Source organism: Physcomitrium patens, chromosome 10 (genome assembly GCF_059467195.1).
Source record: "Physcomitrium patens ecotype Gransden chromosome 10, ASM5946719v1, whole genome shotgun sequence".
NCBI lineage: Eukaryota > Viridiplantae > Streptophyta > Bryopsida > Funariales > Funariaceae > Physcomitrium > Physcomitrium patens.
Genome location: NC_143419.1, coordinates 4,169,287 through 4,188,576, shown reverse-complemented (window position 1 = coordinate 4,188,576; position 19,290 = coordinate 4,169,287). Strand labels below are relative to the sequence as shown.

Genomic DNA, 19,290 nt, shown 5'->3' with positions numbered 1-19,290 from the left:
GAGCTTGAGCCCCAGTTATCCTGGTCAGGGTCACGGCCATCGTTCACACTGCCAAAATTGGAACGATATTTTTCCCAACACGATCCTTTTCATACCGAACAGCTAAAACAGAGCGAATCCGACATTCTAACCTTCAGCACCCACACCGTTGTGGCCAGGAAAGTGGGGCACCGCCTTCCTTCGATGCTCGGGAGTCACTTGCACGAGTTTCAAAAACAGGAAACGAACTTGTGGGTCCTATTTCCCAGATCCGAGTCCATGCCCCGCAGTGGATAAGAATTGAAGCATCTCAACGGTTTTGGGTTTCTGAAGTGGCTCTTCGCCGCACTGGTGGCTGCCCCACTCTCAAAACAAAGCTGCCTCCCTGATTACTTCCCGATGCACTCAATACATTCACTATGTCAGTAATTCTTCAGTGTCTTCCAGTGAAGGTTCGGAGCTCACAAAATAGAACGATGTTCAAACGAAACGAAACGGCATTCGGAATAGAGATAATATGCTCTTTTGCTCTCAAGAGGCAACCAAGTTTGGTGGAGGCAAGCTGTTCTGAATTTCAGGTTCGATGATTGTGCTCGAGTGCACGGCATCGCGGTTCCATCATTCTCGCCAGACCCTTTGGATCTTGTGTTTTTCCATTTATATTTTGTTTATATTATTGTTTTTCGTTCCAATTCTTCTTCGGGCTCCATTCATGAAAATTTGGGCCTGACTTTGTCTGGCCAATTTAGGACCAATTTAGCTACATTTCCGATCCGGTGTAGAAGATTGGAAGTCTTGGTGTCTCCATCAGGGCTACATGATAATGGCCTACGTTCTGGGTATAAAAGGGGATTTCTTATTCATAAAGCATCTGCTGCGTAACGGGAGATGTGAGTCCAACCCAATTCAGCATTGCCTTTATTTTGGAATTTTTTTCGGAGAAAAGATGGGATGTGATCCATAACAAAGAAGTCTTTCGATCTATCGAATGGAATAGACCGTCATTCTCTTGGTATCACCAAAGAACTGTTGATTCGTCGAAACAACTTTCCAGTCTCACCTGAAAACTGGGTAAAAGATGAGTTTGCTGCTGTGCCTGCCTTCACTTAGAGAGAATGCATGACCTGTTCAATATGTATTATCTACGAACAATGCCGAACAGAGCACTCGTACTTTCATCATTATTAAAGGAAGATGCACGAAATGGTTTATCCTATTCTTTGCAAGGGTCTTATCTGATGACGTATTATGTCTCGAAGACACTGGATTAAACATCTCTTCAAAATCCTAGCTTCCAAAACTTATTGAGGAAGATGATTTTAGGATGCAAAGATAAAAAAAAAAAAAAAAAAAAAAAAAAAAAAAGGTTCATAAGCCAAGCTTCAGAAGTGTCCTGATCAAGATTGACACCGTGTGTTCAGGGCCCGCACATTCCTTCGAAACTACTCCAAAGCTTAGTCCAAGTAAAACCAAGTATCTTTTGCGAGACATGGAATAGAGAAAATCATTCGAAGAATTAGTGAGAAGGTGGAGACAATCACGCAAGCATAGAGATGTACGAAAAGCATCGGCGCTGTTCAGCCGGTAACATTCTCAAGAATACTTAATCCCATCGGCGTTTCTCTTCCTCGACATTGACCGGGTGATACCATTCAGGCTGCTGGATGTAACTACTCAGTCTGTAATTCAGGAACAGCTCCTCATTGTCCACCTCTCTCGTGGTAACCAACACCAGCGTGTGCACATCGCTGATTAAAGTGATCGGCTGCTCAGATCTTTCTACTGTAGAAAGCCTGGTATCAGCTGGATCTTCAGGGCGCTCCTTCTTACCCTCGTTGATCCAAAGAGGACCTCGTCGCTGCATATCGAACTCTTCATCATTTCCAAACATAACGTTGGGAATGTAAGCCCTCATGGATTGTTGACCAGAAATGGAGAATGTGTAAGGGCAGATCATGACGTTTGGATGAACTCCTTCAGGTGGATGATTGGCGAAGTGGCCCAGTGCAATCGGGCTCCTCCGTTCAAGCTCTGCACCTTCCAGCGGACCTTGCATCACCTTGCCGCCACCCACGAATTGCCAGAAACTTGGAAGAGACTGTCTCGCAGGTCCCGTTAGTTCGGCCGCTTGCTCGAAGGAGATTCCATTGTGACCATCCCACCACTCTCGGATGTCGTCGCCCTTGCCCCAAGGTTTGCCATCAATTACAAGCCCGTCATAGCGGGATATCAAGTAGCCATTATCGACATCCACCTTGGGATACCCAGGGATGTATCGATACTGTGAAGGAGAATAGACGACACCCGGGTACATGGATACCACAGTCCCTGGCTCAGCTCTTCCTTTGATGAAAAGACCCGTGCCCGCTTCTTCATGGGGTATACCGGATCGTTGCAAACATAACGTGAAGCCCGTGTGTTCTCTAAAGGCTGATGCTACTTGCTCCCTAGTTAATGGCTTCGTCTCAATTGCGTTTGCGCTGCGCGGTGTGGGCATATTGTCATTCCTAAATTTGGCATGTAACTCCCTCTTGATCCATAAACTATCCCACTTAAGGTCCTCGATAGGTAAAATACAACGATCCAAACATGTCGACATTTCGATGGGAAAGAACATATATCCAATGGAACAATACTCACCGAGGAGGAGCTTCAGGTTCTGGTTGTCTTCCAAGAGCGAAAAACAAACCGCTGGGTCGCTTCTTCTCTGAAGGCGGACTTGGAATTTCAGGAAGAGGATCCTTAAGAAGTATGCTGTCCAATACAGTCGACAATTTTTTAATCTGTCCATGAACTTGCTCTTGAACTTGTCGCTGCTGCTCTTCGAAAGGTGTCGCCTCAGCAAGTTTTGTGAGTTCCTCTGCCACCCCTATTTCCCCAGAAGTGGCCTCACGCTGGAAACTGTACACAACGGGACCAATTAAAGTTCACCCATGATTTTCAAACCGAAAAACTTGTGTGGTACCTATAGGTTAAATAACTACACTGTATAAAACTTATTTTTGACTAATACCTCGTAAGGAGGAAAAGTTTGTGGGTGTCAATTTCATGTTGAAGCCGCCGCTTGTCCACAGTACCGAACAGGGACCCTGTCCGCGACCACGTATCCCACATCTGCATTAAAAAATGGGCAATTCTTTAAGTAAATTTGAACAAAAAAAATGTAACTTACACATCCCAGCATGAATTTGTACGCCTCCGCTAAGATCCGGGAATGTGCAATTTGAAACTTCGAGTCAGTGCAAAATAAAAACAGCTGAATGAATGTTTAGAATTTGAAGAAAAAGAAAAAGAAAAGAAAAATAAAAAGAAAAGCACTCACAGACACAACCATCATATAGCGTCTAATACAAAAATTGGCAGATGAAAGCAGCAGCAGCCTTCCACGTTCCCCCACACGCCATTCCGCAATGCAGCATTTGGTGAAATTATCACTCGCATTGCGCATTAACCATAAGAAAACAGATGAACACGAGATGTTCAGCAACAGTATTCATGAAACCAAATCCATCTCGTGTCCACCCGCTTGGCGAGAGAAATCCAAAACCTCTCCTCACAGACACTCACTAAAAATTCACTAGCATCCAAAGATCCATAACCCACCTTCATTCACCAGCACTTATCACTGAAATTAAGAACAAAGAGAATTGCATCAACTCGAAAAGTAGATGCACGTACCCTCCGAATAGTGGCTGCCATAGCGTGACGAGTGTCAAAAGTGCGACATCGCCAGGAGAAAGAGTCACTTCAGATGGCAAGCGCTGCTATCAAAACCTGAGCCCTAATTGCGAAGAGAAAGGCTGCAAAGGGCTCGATACAGCTCGGCTGTGTGGCGTGATGAGTCCTTGTGCGGAGCGGTCGAGCGATTAGCACCTTCTCTGCGCATTCTTCTTCATGGCTCCACAAACCCGACGCCTGTTCCGAGAACCCCCTTCCTCTAGGGTTTTAGGGGGACGAGGACGACGAGCCCATGCTGCTTTGGGTGGAATCCCCTTGGCTTCTTCATGACCTGCTCATAAGCTAAAGCCTGAGGAAAATTTAACATCTTAAAGATTAGAAAACATTGGAAAATTAGGAAAAGAAGAGAGTAGAAAAGAAAAATGGATTATAGAAAAGTAAATAGAGTATTTGTTTATAAAATTAATAAAGACAAACATCTTATATATCTATATTATATGTCAATTGTTTTTATTCCTAAAATCTTAGAAAATTGAAGAATTTATTTTTTTATATTAGTGGGGGTCTAAAACGTTTAATAATATAAGAAAAAAAAAATTGATTATGTGTTTTTTCATATAGACACTTAATCACTAATATTCAAATTTTGAAACATGATTTGAAAAACATAATACAAGTTGAAGTTATATTGTTTTTACCATAGGCATCTACTTTTGAAACAATGTATTGAAAGATTTTATAGCATCTGCTCCCAAATTTATGGGAATGGTATGGAACACAAAATTTTATTTATAAAAAAATTTTAAAATTTTAAAAATTTTAAAAATATATTTAACAAATATAGTGATAATCATAGGAGATGATCATTAACACAATTCAAGCCTTCTAGGATAACATTTTATAAATAGAATATAATTTGGCATTGAAGCCACAATAATCAAATAGATAACACTTGGCATATATAAAATGTTTGATCATTTGATAATTACATGTGTAGATAAATTGTGATTGTACTCCACACTCTCATAGAATATATTAGAAGTTCTTCTTTACACAAATATCCATGTTATAAATTTAATCTTAACAAGTTTTCTTAAAATTATAATAAAAGAAAAGAAGTTGAGATCTTATGGCAAATTTAGTAAAAAAAACTTGGTAGTCAATATTCAAAGAAGCAAATGTGGCAATCTTAGACCAAAGATAGTTCAAATAATGCATAGTCTATACTAATACATAAAAAAAATACTATTTTCCATTAAGTGTAGGGATATCAATTTGCATAAGAAGCATGGACATATTGTATTAACATTTTAGCATTAATTATTTTGTTCAAAGGCAAACCATTGGTGATAAACCTCCCTTGGTTTACTTGGAAGTAAATCAACTATGACCATTACATACTAAATCAATTTGTTATCATAAATAGGTTGTGGCTATTATTCCACAATGCTATCATGTGGAACATTTGAGCCAAATGAAATAATAACATATTTAAAGATTAAATCTAATTTCTAGTCAAATTACATTACAAAATTTAGCTTAGAGTGATTAGTTATGACAACAATATATAGAGTGTCTTCCTAAAGATATATTACAAAATGAAAGATCTAAAATGCACCAAAAAGTATAATGTTTTTATAAATGCATGTTGTGAAAATGAAATCTATGTCAAATGGATCAAATATTAATTTCATTGGCAACTTTTCTACTCCATTAATTTAGCTAGTCTATAAAAAGAAAACTTATGATAAGTAAATAAGTAAACAACCATGTAAAGTTATCAACTGAATAAATCACCAATTTATTCCTATTTTTAAATTGATATAAAATTGCATATTGATATCTCTTTCTAGCAAGAAGATTTGTACTATATATATATATATATATATATATACATATACATATCATGCACATTACATGGAAATGGAATTATCAAAGTTTGCTACATTTGCACATTTTCAATTTTCAAAGTTCAAATTATGATTCACCTACTATCATTTTAATTTTATTGTTCTATTCAAATAACTACTGGTTTTTAGTCAATATTTTTATTAATTAGATGGATAAATTCTGGTTTTTAAATAATTCTTTTTATAGTAAAATAAATAAAAATAATTAGATACATAATTTATTAAAATTATTTTATATAACATACACCATAAATAAATTTCACTTAGAGAAAGCTTGTTCTAACATATATATATATATATGTTTCAATATATATTTTTGTAAATTTTGTTAAATTTAAAGTTGGTGAAAAAATTGTACTACTCAAATACTAATTAGAGCGATCCACATTTTTGCAAAGTCATAAACAATAACAATGTTTCTGCTAGTATTATTTTTTATTATTCTTTAAAAATTCCTGTCATTTTCTTCAAAATCTCTAGATTCCTTGTCGATAACCGTTTCCTCCAAGTGTGAACCCTCACGAGCCATCTTTAAACTCCCTTCCGCTGCTCTCCCCCACAAACGGGGTCTCTAATCGAACCCTTAATCACGAATTAGCGTAATCCAGCCCTTAATTGACCTTCGAAGTAATCATACCCTTAATCAAGCATTCGCGACGTGAATTTCCTTCGGTTAGGAGGGCACATTTAATGGTCAAGCATGGGCGATTGCATCGCCGACTCTCCGTTGCGGAAATCATCTTCCTGGCCTGTATCTCGACGTGGTATTCTTCAAAAAAACCCTGCGGAGTGGACATTTTCGGAAGCAGACTGGTTTTCGCTTGAACTCCCGCGTTTGAATGTGCATTTGCGGGAATTTCAAAAGAGTAAGGTCGAGATCGGAAGGCGGTGTGGAGAGGGAAGGAGACGGGTGACGGAGTCGGCTGAAATGGGATCAATTCTACCGTTAGGTTTGAGCAGCAGGAGGTGGTAACTGTCTATTACGTGACGGATCTTGTAAATCTCTTTTTGTATCACAAACTCCTACTCTACTTCCCCTCTGCATCTCCACCTCTCCCCCTCCCGCGCTCTCTCTTTCTCGTCGCAGCGTTTCTCGCTTTCTCGGCAGATTCGCGGCGATTGTAGCGACTTGTGTTCTTATTTTTGTGTGGATTTACGTTGTGCTTGTATGATTTGATGACTGAGTTTGTAATTCGGGAGCAAGGATCTGGGAGGAATAATGCGATCGTTGGGTGTGGCTGGCGTTGTTGTGTGTGTCAGCGGAGAGTGCTGAGCGAGAATTTTGTGTTAATCTAGTTGAATTTCGGAGATGCTGTGGTCTGCATGTTGAGCAGACATGTCCAATGTATCTCGATTTTGTTCTTCTTAGATTTGAGTGGTTTCATGAGCTGGAAAAGGCTCAGCAAACTTTGTAAAGATATTGGGTCAGTTGCCCTTGGGTTCATGGCATCCTTTGCATTTTACCGGCAAAGAATCGGAAGTAGATATATGCCTAGATTATCGTCAAGAATTTATTCCACGTGACGAAGCTTATATGTATCCTCAGCTAGTAAGGAGGCGAATAGCAATCTGAAATCCTCCAAAAAGCAGGGGTTGTCTACGAGCATGACGACGGAGCGTGAAGTCTCTCATCTCCAGGCGTGCAGTAGTCATGACATCGATTGTCCAATTTCCAAAAGTTCCTCAAATCAGTCGCCTCCAAAATGCCGGTCTTCTCGCCGTGCATCAAACATACAGGTCAGTGCCCGCTTATTCTAAGCGAGCTTGAAGCTGCTTCACAGATATTTAGAAATTGAAACAAATGCAAGTGCCTAAGTACCGTCCCTTTCTTGTGATGAGCTTCAGTTTAGCAGTCTGCATCTTGATCTTTTGATCACTATATTGTGGGTCGTCAACATCAATCTGTCATCTTAGTATGCAGTGGGTCACAGTTGTTTTGATTTACTTGGGTTTTGTTTCTTGAGGTTCTAGCCCTACATTCCCTCCATTATTGCCTGTCCTCTGATGGACCACAATGTGAAGTATGTTTTGCAGAGAAATTTGAATGAAGTGTCTCTACTAGATCTTCTTAGATTGGCCAGGCGGCTCAAATATCCAACCCTCACCACTTTGCGCTTGTTTGTTTCTTTGGAGGATCAGCCACGTGGTAATCCTCAAATCAGTTGCCTATCTCCGGTTCTTCCTTCCTGTAAGTGTTATGAGATGACTTAATAAGACGTCATCTTAAGGACTCTATTTGACAAGATTAGGTGTTGTTCATTAGAGCAGTAGCTCTGCATTTTGGCGCTGCGGATCAGAGGACAACGGATGCTCTGTTCGCATTCACGAGGTCCTTCCTATGACACGCATTTGTATATAAAATTCCTTTTTAGGAGTTACAGGCAAGGTATTGTCTTAGCTTTGAGCTGATATGTGGAGTGCTCCCAATCTGAGTAACATTTATGTGTGCGGCAGGGCGCTTGCACGTGCCGTTGAAGGATGGATGCAGACTCTGGAATTGGGAGTATGCTTGGGACTACGTGACATCAACACAATGTGCCCTGCTATACGTATATAAACTTGTAACCTAGAATGAATTGGGGGCTTTGCTTCTGTAAGTGTACAGTTGTCGCGTATGATGTGCAAGTGTGGTTGGAGAACAAGAAAAGGGTCCCAAATGGTCTCATCTGCTATTTTGAAGATCCAAAGGGATGTCTCCAAGCTGCAGGAGTAGAGGGACGAGATCTGGAAAACGTGCACAGTTAATCTGCTTGTTTTTCTGCTGTTGAACACCGCAATGTTGGATGATTTCAGGTTCCTCCAGGACACTTCGACACCTTTCATTCGCAAACAGCAGACTTGGAGATGACATCCTTCAAGTGCTGGTGTTTATCGATCATCATCTACTTAGTCTACCGTGTCGTATCTGCTCAATACCTAGCCAGCATGCACGAGCTTGTTCTGCTTGTATAGTTGCACCGGTTCATCGAAGTTTCAATAGCTGCATATTCATTGTATTAAATTGTCACTGGCTTACAACATCTTTGAATTCGCAGGCTTCGAGTCTCCAGCATTGTCAACCTTTGCAGATCTTGAATTTATCAGGATGCGCCCTGACGGATGTATCGGCTGCTGTTATTACTGCTGTTGTTAAGGTCATTACACTAATTGGAGAGCTCTAAATTGACTAGTCTGACATTCTTGTATGTAACCAACGGAAAAGTCTAGCAGACTTACTGAAGAAAGAGGTGGGTGGATGGAATACAGGGAGAGATATCAAGCTCGCGCCCTCAATCACAAAATCTGAAGAAAAAGTTGCTAGCTGAACATAGATCACCGAAGTATGGTCAGCAATGGCGACAGAATGTTATTCTTGTTGGGAAATGGTCACCTGCACCGGATCCCGTGGTTAGCTGTCTGACTCTATCTACAGATGCAAACCATCTTTTACATGATCCGATCATATTGCGCTTGGTAAGTTATGCTTCATAATTATTTAATTGAACGATAAGAGTCAGGAATTTGTCGCTGGTGAAACAGGACAGCAATGCCATAACATCGAGAACAGAAATGAGCTGGGAAACTACTCTGCGAAAACCCACGATAGTCGGCAGCAATCGCCATGAAGTCGTTGGCAAGTCGACCAAGGCAACTAACTTTGGCTTGGTTGCTCTTGACCTCTCCTGCAACTCCTTTACCGACGCCCTCTCTGAGGAGCTCTGTCCTCTGCTATACAAGAAACCCCCTCTTCGTGGTAAGCACGCATCGCATGATGTTAAGTATTTAGAAGTTCATAAAAACCTAGGCGTCCTACATGCGGCATATTTTGACGTCGTTAGACTAAAACAGTGAAGGAGCCGTTACAAAATGAAAGTGATACTGCCATGCTCTTGACGGTGAAAGCGATGATATTTGGTGCTGAAGCGTTATCAAACACTACTCTTACTACCTCGAGCTTCAGTACCCTTAAAACTATTCTGGTTAGACTTGGCCCACGGTGAAAAATACAGTTGGTTTTATGAATAATCTGGTATTGAAAGAGGATTTCTTTCACACGATTCAGTCTTGAGTTTGAAGAGAGTCGCTGACTCGGTGAAAAATGGGTTGTTGCCTGTGGAAGCTTTGAACTTGAGATGCAATCAGATGACACGATCGGGAGCGAAACCGTTATTGGACGTGATGAAGGATTTGAGCATTTTGCGCCTCGTAGACATGCGTGGCAACACGGATGAGACTCTCTTAGGAATCCTAGAAAATGGAGAGCACTATACTACGTTTTCTACGTTCCAGGTTAATCCACATAATTCATGCTTCTTTCCTTTGCTAATTTTCTGGATGCTGCGAGGATTTAGTATGGTATGTAGACAGAGGGCCGTCCAAGTGCACTGAAAGTGATCCGAAGTCTGTCCAGTAGTTACTGAACATTGATTTATTATCATTATTATTATTATAACATTAGTCTTGATTTTTTTTTTTGGAAATCTCAGAGTCCATTCTGGATGGATCCCGAATCATTGGACCCCATCATATGCAGCTCCATTAAATGTCAATCGAACACCTCAGCAAATCGGTTGATGTTTACTTCGTCACCTCAATCGAATATGCCTGAGAAACAGCCCAATGCTCCCAGCACAAGTCATCACTCGTGTACTCTTAGAGGTGGAGGAGCAGCACGTATCCTGAGTCCTCGTAATACCATCAGTAGAGTGAGGAACGCAGGACGCAATGACAGCCCTGTCAAAAGCAATAAAGTCACTCCCAAATCAAACATCAACACAATCTCTTCGAGAGCGAACATCAGTCTTTCTTGCTCGGGAGCATCCGTTTCGAACGTGCAAGATGAGCATCGGGGAGTCCATTGCAGGCTGACGAGGCACGGCCACTGCTCGCATCATGTATCGCCGTCTCCGCACCAAGAGAATGAAGATACGTCAGATTACTATGAGCATAAGAGATTCATCTCCGCTCCAGTGAAGCAAAGACCTGCCGCCAACTCGGCAAGAATTAGCCCCGCTCGATCATTATGTCCAGAAAGAACCACTTTTGTCGATCAAAACAGCTATAGGCCATCCACCTCAGCGCACATCAATCCTTGTGACCAAGACTTGGATCGCAGGTTCACATCTCCCAGGACTCTTGACCTGCCGCGAGAGTATCCTATCTGGCATGATAGACCTGATGAAAATTACATAAGGGGCAGGGACATTTTGCATAGATACCCAAGTGGGGGTAAAAGGGCCCAGAGTGGCAGCTATAATGTCCGTAGCTTCAATAGCCTTGGAGATTACAACAATCAGGCCTTTAACAGAGACTACGAACACCATAACTCTTATAGAAAATTGTCCACTTCGCAACCGCCGTCAAGGCGATGGTTTGCGCCTATTTACAATACAAGAAGCGAAAGTCAAGGTAGAAGATCGCCGGACAAATCGTCTCCAATTCGTTGTCACCATCGATGCAAGTTACTGAACGATCGTCAAGAGCAGAGAAATATTAGACCAAGGGTTGCGAAGGGCGCTGTGGAAGATCATGGACAATCACTGCACCTCTATCCATCGCTGACCAAGCCCGCTCCGCTTTCAAACGACAAAAAAGAACTCGTTGAGTGGAACAATTTTGTTAACCAAATGACAATGACTCTTCTCAATCTCAAAGGTGAGATCCTTCACTAATTCTACCTTACTTGATTTTTATGATCTTACAATTAACCAAAGTTATTACGAAAGTCCATCTGAACGGTCGTTGTTCGTATCATTTCTGTGTCCCAGATGGACTCGACCATTTAATTGGATCAGCAGAGGGCGCAGTTGCTCACGAAGCAGCTACCAAGTTCCACCAGGTATTTGTTCTTGACATTCCTCGAACATGATTCCAGTTTTGCATCTCGCCCTCCTTTCCACATAATTGTCGCAGGTGGAAAGTGTGTGTGAGAGTGGAGTTTGGTGTCACAATCAATAGCTGTTTTTGGCAAACTTAATTAGAACTTCACTGTTGTTTGAAAGATCTCACAAGTCTTAGAAACAATTATGGGATTAATTTGCATGTTCTGTTATTATGTAGATGCCGAGCTCGTTCTTCAGATCGGGAATGCTACGCCTGCTGGGGCGGTCTTGTAAAGTCCTCAACTCTCACTTAACATCACTCACAAATAGACACAAGGTAAGCAAACGGCACATCAACGCAGAGAATCAGGCTCCCATGGGTAACGGTGAAACACGGGCAAAGGAAACATGCTCGAAAATAGGCGTAGACCAAGAATCGGTGGGAAAGCAAGAGAAAGGTCAGAAGCCTTTACAGAATGTGACGCAATCTGGTCTCTATAACAGCAAACAGCAGCACCCTCTTGCAGGCCCTCCTCTGACAACGTTGAAGGGAACAAACATTCCTCAAATAGCAAGTTAGTAAACTTGAAACTCATCTATCAAAGTACGTTATTTGTTTCAAACAGCTTGTTGTAAGTGGAACCAACTGTTGATGTTGGAAGAAGCTCAGAACGGACACCACGCATTGATAGATGTTTCCCACTCATCCTTCCTTCCAGAGACGTCGCTACAAAAATGTGGAATATATTGTAAACACGGACTGAGACTATCAACTGGTGAAACATGCTGTTTAACACAATCATTTTGTTTGTTTCTGGACCTATTATTTTGAAAGAATCAAAATACTAAAAAAATAAATCGCATTTATTGCCAGAATACTGCAACCAACTAATCGCAGGGTTTTAGCCAACTAGCTTGCTGGGTCAACGAGTTTCGTCATTCTCAAGCTGACAATTCAAAACGAATCGCAGTAAGAGCAACGATCGCAACCATATTTTCAAGACGATTAGATTTCTACTGCTCAGCTTAAGCGTTTCGTATTTGAGCTGAATTCGTAAAAAGTGATCAACTTTTTAGACACAATAAGAAAAATATGAACCATTGAAGGGCCAGAGAAGGATCCAAATTTTCTCTGTACCAATTCAGTTTCTTCACTGGCGATCTTCACAGACAACACTCCATTAAAGTGTCCAAAATTCTTTGCAGATGGACTGCCTCTGACCAAATCGATTCTGTTTAATTCCAATTGCATGCTCCTCTTGTGAGCGCACTGTAAACAGAGAAGAGAATAGATTCTCCATATTGCTTCATTGTTTTGGGTTTGCACCACTTGTTTCGATCACTGGATCAGTCTTAATATCATATTCTTGGATACTACTCCTAGATAACCATAAATAGGCAGCTTTCTCTCATTCATCATGAACGGAGCCCTACATCCATAATAATAGATCGTTCATGTACTTCTTTAGTGTGTAATACATAATATATTGCTGTTCTCTTATTCTCTCATGGTATCAATGCAGGCTAGGCCCCTAGACCTCGTTGTGTATTCTTCTTGTTATTATTCTTATGGTTTGGGTAGCACAGTAGTCAACATCTTCTATTGTGACACTTCGGTGTGAGCTTAGACTTTCCACCACAAAATCGTCACTTTCTTTACAATAGATCAAGTTGATACATTCAGTAGAACTAGTAGTTAGTATTACCATAGGAACAATAGACACCATAGTTTCCAGAGACGTTATGTTGTCAGGACCTTCAAATTTCAAGTTATGGCACTCCACATTGCAAAGTATACTCAAGCTAGATGATCTTTGGGATGTTATTGGTGAAGATCCACCTCCAGCACCAAAGACCTCCTTAATTGAACTCACTGATCCAGGTGCTACTCTCGAAGTCATCCATGGCATATTTAATACTACAACAACTTCACTCAGACAAAAACAAGTACAAGCCAAATCCTACATCGAACTCTCATTCCCACTCAAGATGTGGGTCTACATTGAAGATATTTGAGATCTGAGAGCTGCCTAGAACTCCCTAGAATCAATGTATTAAACAAACACGATTGCTAATACAATGTTGGTGCTCAACAAATGGAATACACTTTCCATGACAAAGCAGATGGATGTCTCCACCTTTATCATCAAAGTATATAAGAGCCAACGCATACTAAGCAGATTATAATCTTGATTCCAGCAGATTTGCCAAGCTAGATTCCATCTAGCTTGGCAAATGTAGAATGAGAGAACTACTCTATCTTTGGAGGAATTAAGCATTAGGCTTTGTAACAAAGAACATTTTATATACTTACAAAAAAAAATGAGTCCATAGAGGCTCTGATGACAAGGATTCAAGCCATGGTACAATGATGGTACAAACTAAAGTATAATACCTATGATTTCAAACCCTTGGATGGCCATCAACATTGATAACATTAATCTAAATGATTTTTATTGGAATAGGTATAAGAAATGAGGGCCTATCTCCCAAAATTGTCTAATACCAATTCTTGCCCAATTTGCCCCATCACCACAAGGATCACAATTGCTAAGGGACTATTACAAGCAATCTTACAATTCTAGAGTATTATCCCAATCAAGACATTATTAAGGGTTCAACTACAACTATGGCACAAACATACCAAAAGACATAAGTAGTGAACATTATTCATCACATTTTTTTTTGAAGAAATGCTTGAGGCTGCACTTGACACTTAGTTTAAAATCTGGTCCTAGAAAAAAGAATTAGATCTTTGACTTTAGTGCCTCAATATATTTTTTAGAAGATAGAAATTCTTTTCACTTCTTAGATCCATTCCAAATCAATTCAGTGATCTCAGTGAGAGGTCATGCACATGTAATTCAAGGATAAGGTCTTGTTCATGTATCTTTTCTATTTGGTGAAAAAAAAATCCTTAAGAATATTAATTATGTATTAGGCCTCTACCAAAACATTGTCTCAATAGAAAAATTCATTAATTTTGGATACATAACCTTCTTTGATTCTTCTATATGCATAGTTTTTACTAAAACTAAACTGCATATAGTAGTTGCTTTAAGAAAAAGAAAAAAATCAAACAACTTATATAAATTTTCAACTATCACTAAATCCTTAGTTTATAAATCCAAAATCAATTTCTTTGACTAAAGTATCATCTTAGATTAAAACTTTGGTAGAAATCAAATAATACCTATTCTTCTCTTACAACTTTGGCATTGTAGATTTGACCACATAAATTTTCTAAGACTTATCCTACTAAAAAAATATAATTTAGCTATTAGAATATTGCACTTTTTTGTAGTATTTCAAATGTAAATTGCTTGTCAATAAGACAAGCAAATTTACAAATAGTTTTTAAAATAGCCACTTTTTCAAGCTTCTCTAGTACTAGCATTCATCTATATTAACTAGTATAGAAAATTATTTGTTCTTTCATTAGATAAATCAAAATATTTTATACTATTCATCAATGACTTCAATAGGTGTTCTTGGATTTATTACATAGAAAGTAAACATGAGACTTTAGACCAATTCAAATAATCTTATGTCATGATCAAAAAATAAATACAATAAAAATTACTCACTCTTAGATCTGATCAAAGAAGCAAATTTTTCTTTCAAGACTTTGATTAGTACCTTTATTTTCATAGGATCAATTACAAGTTTACTGCTTATATTCTACAACAAAATAGAATCTCAAAGTAGTAAAATAGGTCAATTTTCAATATAGTTGCGACTATGATAATCGGAGGTTGTATATCCAAAATTCTTTTGAAAGAGGCTACATAAACCATTTGCATATAGCACCATTATCAAAAATCTAAAATATAATCTAATATAGCTTTTAGTATGTCAAATTGGAGCCTATTGGATTGTTAATCAAACTCTTTTAATGCAATATCTTTTTTTGACCTTGTTAAAATTGACAAATTGAATTAACAACCAATTTTGGCAACATCACAACAACCAATCTTGATAATATCATAACAACTATACAAACCATTGTCAATAATACCACCAACCAACTTTAAATCCTACTATTTTAATGGATGTTAGAAAATCAACTATGAAGATACATTTGCTCCAATTATAAAATGGAATATAATCTACTTACTGCTTGCATTGGATGCAAAATATAAATCGCCATTTTTTCACATAAATGTAAAAGCAACCTTCTTGCATAAAGTTTTGGAGCAAGAATTATACATATTATAATCAAAGGGATTTAAAATCACAAAAATAGAACACCTTGTATATAAGCTTTATAAGGCCTTTTATAAATTATAATAGGTGCTAAAGGCTTAGTATAAAAATATTGATACTTTCTTATTGAAATATGGTTTCACCAAGGATAAAGGTGATTACAACTTATATATTATTTTTGTTGAAAATAAAATTCTATTACTAGTTTTATATGGTGATGATCACCTAGTCATAGGAAGCTATCTAAAATGGATCATATGATTGAAACTATGGTTAAAAATATAATTCAAAATTTCTAATCTTGGTAAGGGAGATATGATGTTGTTCTTAAAAGCTGACTATATCTAAGTACAACAAGGCATATTTGTCACTCAACGTGCCTATCTATTAAAGATCCTTGAATTATTTGGCATGACTTTCTACCAACCAATTTCAACATCTTTGTTAGAAAGGCTCAAATTCTTTATCAATATGCAAGTCCTTAACTATGATTCAAAATAATATTTCTTCCTTATTAAAAAATTAATATATCTTATATATACACAATTTGAAATCTCTTATTCTACAAAAACCATAAACTATTTTATAGTGAGGTTATAAATGTTATATCTATAAGATGCTTAATGTATTTTATGTTACTTAGATAAAATAATCAATTATAAAATCTTATACAAATAAGATGCTAATTTATAAATAATATGCTATATTGATGTAGATTTTCTAATAAATTTAGAAAAAAGTATCATGAAGAGAGAAATTACCTTGAAAAAACATAGGACCTTTGGTTGCTACTAATTGCCATACTTTCTTATAAAAACTTTCAAAACATAAAAAACATTCAATAAAACTTGAATCCTTCATAAATTCTCTTGCTTTTTATACTATCAAAAACTTCTTTAATTAAATGTTTACAAAACAAATACAAAAAAGTCCAAAATCCTCTATAAAAGTCTTTATATCTTTCTCAAAGAGAATTGCTATTCTTTCAAAAACTTAAATCTTATCTTATTGTGAGAGTAAATTTCATCCCTTTAATCCAAGTTACAAGATGGTTTCAATTAAAAGTTTTTTATAATTCGTAGTGTAAAGTGAAAGAAAGAAATAACAAGAATAAATATAGAACAAATACAGAACAAATGAAATCAATAAAATCAAGCAATTATATAATCTAAAACTTCGTCACAATTTATTTACTAAATTTTTATTTAATAAAAATTTAAAATCTATTATTAAAATTTTGATTTTTTATCTTTCTAATGATATAAAAAATATATAAATTTAAATTACTATGATTAAATTATGAAGGTTAAACATAATAAATAAATAAATAAATATAAAATTAAAAAAAATATTTTATCTCAAAGATAACTTGTTTATAGATCAAGGATTTGAGCCTCACCAAAGTTCACATATAGTGTATATGGATTCCTAAAGAGAGGCCACGAAGCCTTAGTCTTATCTTTCTACCTACATCTAAGATGCTATAATCCATATAGGACTTATGCACCTCCTTTCTTATAAGGACTACACTAATTGGTGGTCTTCCTATTTTCTATTAGTAGAATCAATACTTTTTATGTTTTTGACTTCACCATGGTATTCAAAAATATCTAATTAGTCTTGGAGCTACATGTGGCCTTCAAAACTTTTTCAATTTCTTTATAATAGTTTCCAAAGTGATAAAACTCATTTTTACCAAAGTCTTAAAAATTACTCTAAAAATTTCTAAAAATTTCTATAATTTTTAATTTTTTTTATAATTCTAATATCAATATAAAGCTATAATTATTTATCTTAATATTTTTTATAATAATAAAATAAATTTAAATCTACTATAAATCCTATTTTTTATATAAATAATTATAAAGACACGAAGTTCTTTCTCATGCTTATTTTAACTACTAACTTAAATTTATAGTTTTTTTTATAAGTAATAAATATAGATAAAATAAAAATTTAGATATTGATCTTAATAAAAAAAATTAATATTAAAAATAAGTAAAAATACTAAATCAATTAAGATAATTGCTTCTAAGATTTATTAAGATTCTATTTTTATAAGTGACATTTTAGTTCTCTATTTATCTAAGAATTTCTACACAATTTATCATATATTATAATTTTAGTACTCTAAATGTATCTTTTTGTCTTAAAACAACTAGTGAGTCAATTCAATGACTAATACGTACTTTCAAATCCTAAATCCTAAATTCTACTTCTAAATCTTAAATCCTGAATTCTACTTTTAAATCCTAAATCCTAAGTTTTATTTTATTTGAAGTTTGTTTATTTAAAAGAAAAAAAATTGAATTGAAGATTTCAAACGATTGATATCATTATACTTTAGTTGCTACCAACTTATAGCTCAATCTTTTTTATGAGAAGCTATATATCAATCTATCAAAAAGATGAATATATAAAAGGTATGGATATGACATATCATGTTAATATTAAGAAAAATTCATCTCTACTCATAGGCAACAAGTGCCTTTGTTACCCAATATAATCTCTTAATCTAAGTATTGTAGGACCAATCCTTTTAATATCCTCAATAAATAAATAATTTTTTTTGAAAGAATATTATTTTTTATTCTTACATATACCATTATAGGGATTCAAATTTGAGACCTACAAGGTGCCACGTAAGTACCTTATCATCCATCTCTCTTCACAAGCCCAAAATTGTCATTTGATGTTCAAAGCTTCAATTCTTCTCTTCTTAAGCTTGTTGTTTAATCTCTTTTCTTTTATTAAATCTTAATTTTATAAAAATTATAAAAAAAAATATTATAAAAATTAGCACACCTACCTAAATTTCTATTAAAAATATGTCCATTAAATGGATATTTTAATAATTATTTATTCTAAAACTTAATTTCCTTCTATAAACAAAGTTTTTTTAACAAGTACAATATTTTTTACTAATAAGATTCAAACACTTATATATATATATATATATATATATATATTCTAAATATATTATCATTAAATCATTTTAATCTATAATTTAATTAGTTAATTATTTCTAATATCTAATCATTTTTTTAATATTTTAATTTAATTAAAACAATACAAACTAAGAACTAATTTATTTCATAGTTCTTATTTAGTTTTTATATATTGTCCACAAATATAATATGACATCCACTCCCTCAAATCCTATGCATTCTTTGGTATGTGTAAGCTAAAATAAACTTCCACTAGTTGAAAGTTATTCTAGTTCACAACAAGTGATTTAATTATAGAAATCTTAAAAAATCTACATCTTATTTAAATCTTAATCAATTCACACTTAAAACTCTTTAAATCATCCACATAATTAAGCAAAATTTCTAGTACTAACTCACTTTTATGATAATAAGTCAACAAATTCCATGCAATTAAAAAAATTAATAATAAATTTGTAGTTGAACTAGTTTAGGTTTGCTGCATATGCTACAAATACCGCAAAATCACTACAATCAACAAAGTAGCTTTCTCCATCCAATAGACTAAGCCAAGACATACGCTACCAATTCAAGCTTTTTTAACAAACCAGTACCCAAAACGTGATGAAAATCACATTCAACAACTACCTTCACAAACTGTTAGCAACTTGCATGAAGCTAATGCTACTGTCATACTAACAATTACTTGCCGACCCGTAGGAAATTGGACTACCAAAATAAAAGACCATATAACGCCTACAAGACACTTGGAATTTCGACACACCTGCG

General features: G+C 36.3%; 2 protein-coding genes across 12 annotated transcripts; one reads left to right on the top strand and one right to left on the bottom strand.

The window, feature by feature from the left end:
- Positions 1–1,535: 1,535 nt before the first annotated feature.
- On the bottom strand, positions 1,536–3,939 carry LOC112288020 (uncharacterized). 2 transcript variants are annotated; one of them, XM_024531767.3, is made up of 4 exons: positions 3,302–3,939; positions 2,993–3,093; positions 2,620–2,880; positions 1,536–2,459 (listed from the first exon to the last, which is right to left on the bottom strand). In XM_024531767.3, exons 1-4 carry the CDS (start codon positions 3,425–3,427, stop codon positions 1,583–1,585), a joined length of 1,365 nt encoding a protein of 454 aa, XP_024387535.1. In that variant the 5' UTR covers positions 3,428–3,939; the 3' UTR covers positions 1,536–1,582. The 2 variants fall into 2 exon arrangements, with proteins under 2 accessions (XP_024387535.1, XP_024387536.1); XM_024531768.3 differs by having other exon boundaries at positions 3,658–3,917.
- Positions 3,940–6,194: 2,255 nt separating this feature from the next.
- On the top strand, positions 6,195–12,244 carry LOC112287266 (uncharacterized). Of its 10 annotated transcripts, none has more exons than XM_073536525.2 (13): positions 6,195–6,331; positions 7,158–7,304; positions 7,590–7,713; positions 7,836–7,896; positions 8,022–8,116; positions 8,361–8,431; positions 8,603–8,701; positions 8,814–8,954; positions 9,087–9,300; positions 9,667–9,836; positions 10,034–11,201; positions 11,315–11,385; positions 11,607–12,244. In XM_073536525.2, the coding sequence occupies exons 2-13, from the start codon at positions 7,173–7,175 to the stop codon at positions 11,946–11,948; spliced, it is 2,688 nt and encodes an 895-aa protein (XP_073392626.1). In that variant the 5' UTR covers positions 6,195–6,331; positions 7,158–7,172; the 3' UTR covers positions 11,949–12,244. The 10 variants fall into 10 exon arrangements, with proteins under 10 accessions (XP_073392626.1, XP_073392623.1, XP_090109634.1 ...); XM_073536522.2 differs by having other exon boundaries at positions 6,252–6,563; XM_090253507.1 differs by lacking the exon at positions 6,195–6,331 and adding an exon at positions 6,408–6,533 and having other exon boundaries at positions 7,602–7,713.
- Positions 12,245–19,290: the final 7,046 nt, after the last annotated feature.

Bases quoted from the DNA above. Each gene is read 5' to 3' on its own strand.
- LOC112288020 (XM_024531767.3), bottom strand. From the start codon at position 3,427: ATGCGCAATGCGAGTGATAATTTCACCAAATGCTGCATTGCGGAATGG. The intron at 2,881-2,992 runs GTATTAGTCAAA...CGTTGTGTACAG, and splicing joins AAACTTTTCCTCCTTACGAG to TTTCCAGCGTGAGGCCACTT. The intron at 2,460-2,619 runs GTGAGTATTGTT...CACACCGCGCAG, and splicing joins GAACCTGAAGCTCCTCCTCG to CGCAAACGCAATTGAGACGA.
- LOC112287266 (XM_073536525.2), top strand. From the start codon at position 7,173: ATGACGACGGAGCGTGAAGTCTCTCATCTCCAGGCGTGCAGTAGTCAT. The intron at 8,432-8,602 runs GTGTTTATCGAT...TTGAATTCGCAG, and splicing joins ATGACATCCTTCAAGTGCTG to GCTTCGAGTCTCCAGCATTG. The intron at 9,837-10,033 runs GTTAATCCACAT...TGGAAATCTCAG, and splicing joins CTACGTTTTCTACGTTCCAG to AGTCCATTCTGGATGGATCC.